Source organism: Artemia franciscana, chromosome 20, assembly GCF_032884065.1.
Source record: "Artemia franciscana chromosome 20, ASM3288406v1, whole genome shotgun sequence".
Lineage (NCBI taxonomy): Eukaryota > Metazoa > Arthropoda > Branchiopoda > Anostraca > Artemiidae > Artemia > Artemia franciscana.
Window position 1 is genome coordinate 34,553,699 of NC_088882.1, and position 12,029 is coordinate 34,565,727.

A 12,029-nucleotide genomic window follows, 5' to 3' on the forward strand; every position below is an offset into this window, starting at 1 on the left:
TTATGGAAAAAATAAGCGCAAGTCCCAGATACATGATTGACATAATCGGAACTGATTCGCTCTCTTTGGGGTAGTTGGGGGGGAGAGTAATTTTTAAAAATTAGAAAAAATGAGGTATTTTCAACTTACGAACGGGTGATCGGATTTCAATGAAATTTGATTTTTAGAAGGATATCGTGTCTTAGAGCTCTTATTTTAAATCCTTACCGGATCTGGTGGCGGGGAATTGGGAGGGGGAAACCTAAAACTTGGAAAACACTTAGAGTGAAGGGATCGGGATGAAACATGGTGGGAAAAATAAACACAAGTCCTAGATAGATGATTGACATAAATGGAACGGATCCGCTCTCTTTGGGGTAGTTGGGGGAGGGTATTTCTGAAATATTAAAAAAATGAGGTATTTTTAACTTACGAACGGGTGATCGGATCTCAATGAAATTTGATATTTAGAAGGATATCGTGGCTGAGAGCTCTTATTTTAAACCCGACCGGATCTGGTGACATTGGGGAGGGGGAGTTGGGAGGGAGAAACCTAAAACTTGGAAAACACTTAGAGTGGAGGAATCGGGATGAAACTTGGTGAAAAAAAAAACACGAGTCCTAGATACATGATTGGCATAACCAGAACGGATCCGCTCTCTTTGGGGTAGTTGGGGGAGGGGGGTTAATTCTGAAAAATTAGAAAAAAATGAGGTATTTTTAACTTACGAACGGGTGATTGGATCTCCATGAAATTTGATATTTAGAAGGATATCGTGTCTCAAAGCTCTTATTTTAAATCCTGACTGGATCTGGCGACATGGGGGGAAGTTTAGGGTGGGGAAACCTAAAATGATGGAAAACGCTTAGATTGGAGGGATTGGGATGAAACTTGGTTGGAAAAATAAGCAGAAGTCTTGCATACGTGATTTACATAATTGGAACGGATCCGCTCAATTGGGGGGGGGGGGGGGTAATTCTGAAAAATAAGAAAAACGACGTATTTTTAACTTACGAAGGAGTGATAGGATCTTCCTGAAACTTCGTATTTAGAAGGACCTCGTAACTCAGATATCTTATTTTAAATCTCAACCGGATCAAGCGTAATTGGGGGGGGCAGTTGGGGGGGACCGGAAATTTTAGAAAATACTTAAAGCGGTGAGATCAGGATGAAACTGGATGGGAAGAATAGAAACCTGTCTAAGATACGTGACTGACATAACTGGACCGAATCTGCTCTCTTTGGTGGAATTGGGGGGGGGGGGTAATTTCGAAAATTGAGGTATTTGCAACTTACGAAAGGGTGACCAGATATTAATGAAATTCGATATTTAAAAGGATCTTGTGCTTTAAAGTTCCAATTTCAAATTCCGACCAGATCCTGTGACATTCAGGGGAGTTGGAGGGGGAAACCGGAATTCTTGGAAAACGTGAAAAATGGGGTATTTTTATCTTACGAATAGATGATCGGATCGTAATGAAATTTGATTTTTAGAAGGAATTCACGTCTCAGAGCTCTTATTTCAAATCCCGACCAGATCTTTTAACATTGCGGGAAGTTGGAGGGGTAAATCTTGGAAAAACACTTGGAGTGGAGGAATCGGGATGAAGCTTGGTGGATAGAATAAACAAATGTCCTTGATACGTGATTGACAGAATCGTACTGGATTCGCTCTCTTTGGGGGAGTTGCGGGGAGGGGTTCAGTGATTTGGCGAGTTCGGTGCTTCTGGACGTGCTAGGGCGATGAAAATTGGTAGGCGTGTCAGGGAGCTGCACAATTTGACTTGATAAAGTCGTTTTCCCTGATTCGACCATCTGGGGGGCAAAAGGGAGAGGAAAAATTAGAAAAAGTTAGGTATTTATAACTTACGAGTGGGTGATCGGATCTTAATGAATTTTGATGTTTAGAAGGACTTTGTGACTCAGAGCTCTTATTTTAAATCATGACCGGCATTAAGCCTCTTATTTTCCTTTTTAAATCAATCTATTGATTCATAGAATTTTGTTAGAGCTCATACCGTATGATCTCTTGGCTCTTAGGTCTTCTCGCCTCGTCACAAGTGCCATATGAGCTCTTAGCTCTTGTTATGAGTCGGGTAAACATTTAGAGGGTTCAAGTTATTTATTATGTTTCACCAATTTGAAATGGTCTGTCTAATATAGTAAACCAAACATTCGATAATCCTTCTTCAAGTACTTGAAGTTTCTCCTCCAGCTTCCTCTTTACACCAATAATACAAATGTGGATTTTGTTACGTTTTTTTTTTTTTGAGTCGGATAAACATTTAGGGGGGGGGGTTCAAGTTGTTTATTTTCTTTCACCAGTTTGGAATTATCCATCTAATATAGAGAAAATAAAGGTTTGTTTAGATTTTTTCAAGTACCTGAAGTTTCTCCTCTGGCTTCTTCATTACAACAGAAATACATACCTGGAGAATTATTATAAACTTTGCAATTTTTAGTGTGGGAGGTGATATATTACACAGAAATACTTTGAAAAAGCATCAAAGTTTGTTTATGTGCATTTTTGTTATGTTTTTATGAGTCAGACGAGTATTTAGGAGGGGGTCAAGTTGTTTATTATATTACACCAGTTTGGACTGGTCTATCTAACAGAGAAAATAAAGATTCGATCAGTTTTTTTCAACTACCTGATGTTTCTCCTCTGGCTTTCTTTTTACGCCAGAAATGAATACCTGAAAAATGAGTAAAAATTTGTAATTTTTCGGGTGCGTGTGTGTGTGGGGGGGAAGGGGTTCTTACATAGAAAAAGTTTAAAATTGTACAAAAAGTTTGTTTATGTGCATTTTTGTTACATTTGTATGAGTTAGACAAACTCATGTTTGGGGTTTCATTTTCTTTTTATTATATTTCACCATTTCAGAATAGTCTATCTAACTATTCTAATTATGCAGATTATTATTCTAGTTTTTCTAATTATACTAATATAGTCTATTTTTTTATGCAGAAAGAATAAAGATTCGGTCAGCTTTTTTCAACTACCGGATGCTTCTCCTCCGGCTTTCTTTTTACGCCAGAAATATATACCTGAAAAATGAGTAAAAAATAGTAGTTTTTCGGGTGTGTGTTTGTCTGTATATGTCTGGGGGGGTCTTACAGGGAAAAGTTTAAAAATGCGTAAAAAGTTTGTTTATGTGCATTTTTGTTACATTTGTATGAGTTGGACAAGCATAAAGGGGGGTTCCAGTTTTTTTTTGTTTTATTTCACCATTTCGGAATAGTCTATCTAAGCATATGCAGAAAAAATAAAGATTCGACCAGCTTTTTTCAACTACCTGATGCTTCTCCTCCGGCTTTCTTTTACGCTAGAAATACACACCTGAAAAATGAATAAAAATTAGTAATTTCTTGTGTGCGTGTGTGTGTGTGTGTGGGGGGGGGGGGGTTCTAACATAGAAAAAGTTGAAATATGCATAAAAAGTTTATTTTATAAACTTTTTAAAGCTTATAAAAAGCATAATTTTTTTGGTTGTTTCTACAGTTTTATTCCTTTTACGGAAAATTCTACTATTTGATCAATTTTGATAAGAGTCCTTAGATTGGAACAAAGTATTTTTCTACCAAATATAACTGTTTCTTAGGTTTCGAGTTGGGGCTGACAGTTGTGTATGATTTGACATGCTCTTTTTACTGGAATTTCGATAAATGTTAGCTTGTTATCTTCGAGACCCTTGGTTAGATTTCTTGGCAAGAAAATTATTAAAAGAGTACTTTGTTCCCATCTTAGTATTCTGATGAAATGTTGACTTAAGATAGTAAAACTTGACTTGCTTACTTAGTACTACTGAAACATATTCTCCGATTGGGCCTCCTCCAGGTAAGTCAGCACATGCCCAGGTGGTGTATGGGGGAAGCTCTTGCAAATGTGCAGGGTACTTCCTTGAGCCAAGGACCAAGGGAGACATAGTCTTGGGGGTGCTATAAATGAACCTTAAACGTCCACCTCAGTGGTGGGGCTATAAATCCCGACGGAGGAAGTGAAATACCCCTGTAATGTGCACTAGACAGGGCCCATCAATGTATGAATATGCCCCACCAGTCAAAAACCTTTCTTGAGATAAATTTGTGGAAGTGTAGGAGACCAGAGAGGTGCGTTTCTGGTAATAGATATTGCCGACTCTTGCCATGGATGGAAAGGGACAGCTTACCGCTGTCCTGAAGTTAGCCAGGAAGCCTCTTTTCTTCCTAAAATATAATATCTACAACATTACAAAAAAGGCCCCAAGCTGACCTTTAAGGATTGATGGGACTAAGTCAAGTAAGTTAACTTGTATGTTATTGAGCTCTGATATCCATTAGAATTCAACTTGAGTTCGATCATTGAGGTCCAGTGTCAAAACACCGTATGTTGGTTGTTTGGAGGGTTTAAAAAAAAACTAAAAATAACTCATCCTCCTGATCAGAATCAACTCCACACCCATCATCATCATCTGCCGTGATGTTGAAACTGTTTTTTAAGTTAAGTAAAGTGGTTCAGTGTTTAAAATATAGTTTAAGATTTACTTGAGCTTGACAGACATGGACTTGTGAAAAAGTTCTTCCATAGAGTTAAAGTCAGTTGAGTTTCTTTTTCCCTTTGCATCAATAATCTTGATTTTGCGCTTGGTGGTGATTTCTTCTGTGAACAGCATCATCTTCCTTCTTTACTATTTTTTTTTCTTGGAATGGTCGCAAATATGCATGGGTTCTATCATAAATACTTTGTACTTCTGGCTCGATATGTGTATGGTAAGAAAGTGTTTTTTGATTAGTGTTTTCATATGCCAATCACTTAATGGTTTCTCTTTATATCAATAGTGTTAGTATCTAAGCATAGTTTTATTAGTCTTTTCGGTCGTATTACGAAATTATTGACACTGTCATATTCAATTTATTTTTATGGAACATAAACTAAGCAAAATAACTGTTTACTCTTAGTATTGCATAATCACAGACGTTGCTTAGGTAAGATTCATTTTTTTTCTCGATCGATGAACATGAAAAAATAAAAAATTTCACACCCCTTATCAATCACTCAAATTAGTAGGTATGGACATTCCTTTTACTTATGTCTCCTTACGTGAGGACTTCTCCAGTTGATGATTCACTGCTCAACACACATGGGCAAGGATGGCGTCTTGTCTATGATTAGTCGCTCCTTTTCAACTTTTGTTGCCATTTAGGTTTTTAAAAATTAATATTTTCTATAAACATAGTCACGTTCAAAAGCGTGGAATAAACCTAATATACGAGCAAGTTGTGCATATTGTAAAGAGTGGCACACAAATCAGTTGAAGCTTCCTCCCTGAATGGGACCAAATTATTGTTATAAAACTAAATATAGTTTATAAAGCGAAACAACCGAAGTTTACAAATAGCCAAGAACTATGTAAGGCGCATCAATATAGTAGATCAGCAATATTAGATTAGTATTTTTCGAATCAGCATTGAAACGAGTACGCTTTGGTTGGTTCGTTTATAGTAAACGAGTTACTATAAAAACTGATTACTGCCCGAAGTCCGAAGAAAAAACGAGTTACTGCCCTGTCCTGTTAAATCTGTCCGATAAAATCTGTCCCATTGCTAGCTAATAATGCTAGATAATTGTTTCTGTTAATACAGAGATACAGAATTGTTAGCTAGCACTTTGATGAAATGTTTATAATTCGACGGGCAGTTCAAAAGAAAGCACTTGGAAAAAAGAAGTGAAAATTCTAGTGATGGTTGGTGCATAAAAAAAGTCCTTAAAGCAGCAAATAAGCAGGTCGAGAGAAAAAATGAAAATTTTGTCTCAAATTCCCCCAAAAGTTCATACGAAAAAGACAAGCTTCCTTTAGTTCTTCATTAAAATCATAAGGATACAAACTAATTGTCCTGCTCTGCAGTTTCATTTGGTTTTTGAAATTTACACTTTATAGTTCCCAAGTAATTATTATAAAACATTGCAACTAACATTGCAAACAACTGAATAGAGCAACAAGCGACCTGATGCTGACAGAGCTACGGCCAATCTTTGTTCATCCTAATATATATCTTTCCTCTTTACACTCTCCCAAAATGTTCCGATTTTCTTAAATCTTCCATGCGACATTTTCTACCACGAACCGCTTTTTATTTGGTCCGAAAGGATAGACCGGCATGACAATCCTTGGTAATGATAAAATATTAGATGGCGTTCAATTAAGTTGATTTTTGAAGTACAAAAATGAGACTCATATCTAAAAAGATTAAAACTTTCCCGGTTAAAGTGAATACGATGGATGCTCAAATGGAATTCAATGTTGAGGTATTAATAGAACTAATAAAAAAAAATATACAGTTAGAAAGACTTTGATATCTAACTTCTTTGAGCCTTGCTGAAGTGGGTCCATAGGCTAGACCTTTTCCGTAGAAGACAGACCTAGAGCCACTGAAAAGGGAGGGGGAACCAGGTCAGCTGCCCTGGGTGCTCTGGCTGGGGGCTGCTGATTTTTGTGGATCTTTTCACATTGATTCAGCTCTTTTTGCTTATATTTGAGTCAAGAGAGGGTGCTGTTATTAAGTTTTCTAAGGGTACCCCAACCCAAAGAATTTTTCTGTAGGGGATAGTGGGGCAGATTGTTCACATTTTTTTGTTTGGCCAAAGTACACAAGCTAGGAAAGTGATTCTGGTATCAAAAGACAGAGCATTTACTGTTTAATGTCCATAATTTTTTTAGGTTTAATTTACAATTATTTACTCTTAGTAAAATATTTAACATATGAGTTTGAAAGTGACCAATGTCCCCCATAGGGGGATAGGCTGGTCAGGCCCATGGAGCAGGTTGGTCACACTGTTAATAGTCTCTTTATTACTTCTAACACCAGAAACAATTATAGTACTATGTGTAAGGTATAAAATATACTGTAGTCCCTCTAATATGGAAATTTTTGGACCAAACTATATATATTTAAAGTATTTTTTACACATATAGAATTGCAATCATTTCTGTTTTTGTTGATTAGATATTTGAAATTGCAAATCTGTAATAGTTTAGAAACAAATTTGGACTATATATTTACACATCAGAGGGGGTGAGAGTAAATCATAGCAGATATTAAATATGTAAATTAACCATTGCTGTATTTAATATATGCTGTGCTTTACCCCCCCCCCCTAATGTGCAAATATATAATAACTTGATAATGGTGAGAAATGCATCTATTAACAATAGTTTCATGACCCTAAACAATTGTTCTGGTAATAGGAACATTGACCAAAAAAAAATTATATTCACTCAAATTTATATCAAAGAGTAGTACTTTTCCAGCACAGTCTGTTGCCCCAGAGATCCTGGGAACTGGAAGGTTCATAACAAGGCCACTTTGAGGAAACTAGTGATTTATCAGGTGCTTCAGAAAAACAATTTTTCATGAGGGAGATTTCCTCCAAAGGATGTTCACAAGATATCCTTCACTGGTGTCTTCATTGAATTCACTGGCAAGGTAGTTTTTCACTCTCTTGTCTAAAAACTCCACAAAAGTGGAGTGTTTTTATGAAGTTATATAAGGTGCTTGTATGACCATATCTGGAGGTCAGAATGTCATTGGCAGCACCTTTTTTCAAAAAAGATAAGAAGTTGCTTGAGGATGTCCAGTATTGTGCCACTGAGATGGTTAGCAGCTAGAATGGAAATAAATCTCCATTCAAAGAAAGACTACATTGTTTGAAGCTGCCAATGCTGACATACTGAAGAAAAAGAGGTGATATGATTTTAACCAAAAAAAAATCCTTTCTAAAAGCACCCTTTCCAGTCTCTTTACACAGTCCTTGCATTCTGGTACTAGAGCACATTCAATGAAGTTCCCCATGCAGTATTCCATGAGTAGACAAAGAAGTTGTTTCGTTACCCAAAGAGTTATCAATCTGTGGAATCAACTGTCTGAGGAAACAGTTTCTACAACTTCAATTGACTCAAGTCCCACCTTGGTAAGGAATGGCTCTGCCAGGAGTTCCTTTACAATTGGGAAGCTGCAGAGTCCTCCACAAGAGTCTGGATCAACAACCACAACCTACACCAAACAAATGTTTTTCATCACTGGAGCATCAGAAGGATAGAAAATCCTTATATTACTCCAAGCTTAAGGTAGTTTAAGATAAAGAACAAAGTCACCAACACTGACTTCATCTTTTTCAGCAGTACAGTCATCCATATCAACATCAAGATCAGAATCATTGTTGAAGACCATTTTACTTTCACTATCAGAGCTGAAATTGTCTGCTTTGACAAAAAGTGCCCTACATGGCATTTCTTTTGCAGTGTTCTTTCTGAATTTACTAGTTTTTTTATATTCAAAAGTCGTTTTTAAGACATTTTTCTTCAAAACGTTTCTCAAGATGTTTCAAAACATTTAAGAATGTTTTTAAGACATTTTTCTTTAAGGCGATCTGGCTTTCAATGATTGTATAACCCAGTTTTGACAAAATAGATAAAACACACTTCTTTGACCTCATGAGCTTTTTTTTAAACCATGTTGCATGTTGAGAAGGTAATTCATTACTGGCTTTCAAAGATTGTATAACCCAGTTTTGACAAAATAGATAAAACACACTTCTTTGACCTCATGAGCCTTTTTCTAACCATGTTGCATGTTGAGAATGCAACATTAGCTTTTTGGCAAAATAGATAAAACACACTTCTTTGACCTCATGAGCTTTTTTTTTTTTAACTATGTTGCATGTTGAGAATGTAATTCATTACTGGCTTTCAATGATTGTATAACCCAGTTTTGACAAAATAGATAAAACACACTTCTTTGACCTCATGAGCTTTTTTTAACTATGTTGCATGTTGAGAAGGTAATTCATTACTGGCTTTCAATGATTGTATAACCCAGTTTTGACAAAATAGATAAAACACACTTCTTTGACCTCATGAGATTTTTTTTTTAAACTATGTTGCATATTGAGAATGTAATTTATTACTTGCTTTCAATGATTGTATAACCAAGTTTTGACAAAATAGATAAGACACCCTTCTTTGTGCTCGTGAGCTGTCTTTTTCAACCATGTAGCATATTGAGAAGGTAATTCATTACTGGCTTTCAATGATTATATAACCCAGTTTTGACAAAATAGATAAAACACACGTCTTAGACCTCATGAGCTTTTTTTAACCATGTTGCATGTTGAGAAGGTAATTTATTACTAGCTCTCAATGATTGTATAACCCAGTTTTGAAAAAATAGATAACCCTTCTTTGAGCTCATGAGCTTTTTTTTAACTGTGTTGCATATTGAGAATAAAATTCATTACTAGCTTTCAATGAGTGTATAACCCAGTTTTGACAAAATAGATAAGACACCCTTCTTTGAGCTCATGAGCTGTTTTTTTTTACCATGTAGCATATTGATAAGGTAATTCATTATTAGCTTTCAATGATTGTATAACCCAGTTTTGAAAAAATAGATAAGACACCCTTCTTTGAGTTCATGAGCTTTTTTTTTGACTATGTTGCATATTGAGAATGTAATTCATTAATAGCTTTCAGTGATTGTATAACCCCGTTTTGACAAAATAGATAAAACACACTTCTTAGACCTCATGGGCTTTTTTTTTTAACCATGTTGCATTCTGAGAAGGCAATTCAATACTGGTATTCAATGATTGTATAACCCAGTTTTGACAAAATAGATAAAACACACTTCTTTGAGCTCATGAGCTTTTTTAACCATGTTGCATGTTGAGAAGGTAATTCATTACTGGCTTTCAATGATTGTATAACCCAGTTTTCTCAAAATAGATAAGACACCCTTCTTTGAGCTCATGAGTTTTTTTTTAACCATGTTGCATGTTGAGAAGGTAATTCATTACTGGCTTTCAAAGATTGTATAACCCAGTTTTGACATAATAAATAAAACACACTTTTTACACCTCATGAGCTTTTTTTTTAACCGTGTTGCATTCTGAAAAGGTAATTCATTACTGGTATTCAATGATTGTATAACCCAGTTCTGACAAAATAGATATAACACACTTCTTTGAGCTCATGAGCTTTTTAACCATGTTGCATGTTGAGAAGGTAATTCATTACTGGCTATCAATGATTGTATAACCCAGTTTTCTCAAAATAGATAAGACACCCTTCTTTGAGCTCATGAGCTTTTTTTTAACCATGTTGCATGTTGAGAAGGTAATTCATTACTGGCTTTCAAAGATTGTATAACCCAGTTTTGACATAATAGATAAAACACACTTCTTATACCTCATGAGCTTTTTTTTAACCATGTTGCATTCTGAAAAGGTAATTCATTACTGGTATTCAATGATTGTATAACCCAGTTCTGACAAAATAGATAAAACACACTTCTTTGAGCTCATGAGCTTTTTTTAACCATGTTGTATGTTGAGAAGGTAATTCATTACTGGCTTTCAGTGATTATATAACCCAGTTTTGACAAAATAGATAAAAGACACTTCTTTGACCTCATGAGATTTTTTTTAACCATGTTGCATTCTGAGAAGGTAATTCATTACTGGCTTTCAATGATTGTATAACCCAGTTTTGACACAATAGATAAGACACCTTTCTTTGAGCTCATGAGCTGATTTTTTAACCATGTTGCATATTGAGAAGGTATTTTTCCTTCTCATTATTGGCTTACTAATTCATTACCGGCTTTCAATGATTGTACCTTCTCTATATTGAGTACCTTCTTTATATTAAAATTAATGAAAAATTATACCTTCTCAATACAGAGAAGGTATAATTTCATTCTGAGAAGGTAATGGTTCCTGTTGTGTATGAATTTATGTCAATTTTTCAAGTTAAAGGATTGACCTAATCAAATGATAATTAAATGTGAAGCTGGATCTGAAGGGTTTATTAGGGACTATCACAGAAATCGGAATTTTTTCATGAAGTAAAATTGGATTAATGCCAAGTAGCTAAGTTAAGAGAATGAAACTTTCCAGTAAAAGATAGATTTGTTGACCCCTTAACATAAAACAAGTTATTAGGTTTGCTCTAATTAAATTACTGTTGTTATTTCATGCTCATGTTGGGACAATTTAGGGTTTTCTGCTATCTTTGAAAGTGGTTGAGTTAGGCAAAGGAAGCTTTCAGCAATCAATGTACAGCTTGAATTATGTCTAGTGTACATGTTTCGAACCCTCTCCAAGGTGTTTGAAGCAAGTCAGCCAGTTTTAACTGTGTAAATAGAAGAGAAAGCAGTAGAGTATCCTTTCATTCACACATGATTGATTAGAATACCTATATTCCTACAACACTGTAACATGCCTAAATGCTATATGCTGGTGTACAATACAAGAACTTTGGTAATAGGACCCTATCACTTTATACCACATCACCTATGTCTCGTTATTGGGGCTTTGGGCGTTCTACTGGTCTTAGTATGTTGCTGGATTTGTCTTTTTTTGGCTCCTACATAATCTGTAACCTAGTTTTCTTATTATTTTAGTATCCTAGATATAAATTTTAAGAAAATATATGATTTTCTGGAGACTTTGCAAGTTCAGGGTATAAGAATAGATCTGAAAATTAATGTTAAGTTCCTTAAATTGGGAATAAATAATAGTGAGTAGGCAATGTTCAGTACCAAGAAGATCAATCAGGTGGATAGTTTAATATTTTTTTTTCTTGTTTCCAAAAGCACTGAACACTTAGCTTAAGGAAGATAAATGGACGATAAATCTGAGTCACAAAAAATTTCAAAAAGGAATGGGGGGGGGGGTAATGTACTGAACAAATCAAATGGAAGTAACTTGTTTTAGTTGTACACTAAAACCAAAATCATTTGATTTTATAAGCTGTAAATCAAGTAAAAAAACATCTTACAAACTTATTATAGTTTTCTCGTTTCCTCCCAAACTAATAGAGAATTTCCAGCAAAAAATGAGTACTTATTGCTGGATATCCTCAAGCTCAGTATAATTGTTTTTTTTAATTTTTTTAGAGAGAGAGAGAGAGAGAGAGAGAGAGAGAGAGAGAGAGAGAGAGAGAGAGAGAGAGAGAGAGAGAGAGAGAGAGAGAGAGAGAGAGAGAGAGAGAGAGAGAGAGAGAGAGAGAGA

The 12,029-nt window shown here is 35.3% G+C and overlaps 1 protein-coding gene across 1 annotated transcript in view; it reads left to right on the top strand.

The window, feature by feature from the left end:
• The first annotated feature begins 6,141 nt into the window (after window positions 1-6,141).
• LOC136040175 (merlin-like) overlaps window positions 6,142-12,029 on the top strand; it is an 84,131-nt gene continuing 78,243 nt past the window's right edge. The window contains exon 1 of the mRNA XM_065724322.1: window positions 6,142-6,266. Within this exon, the coding sequence (XP_065580394.1) occupies window positions 6,186-6,266 (81 nt within the window). The 5' untranslated portion in view covers window positions 6,142-6,185. The remainder of the gene's footprint in view (window positions 6,267-12,029) is intronic.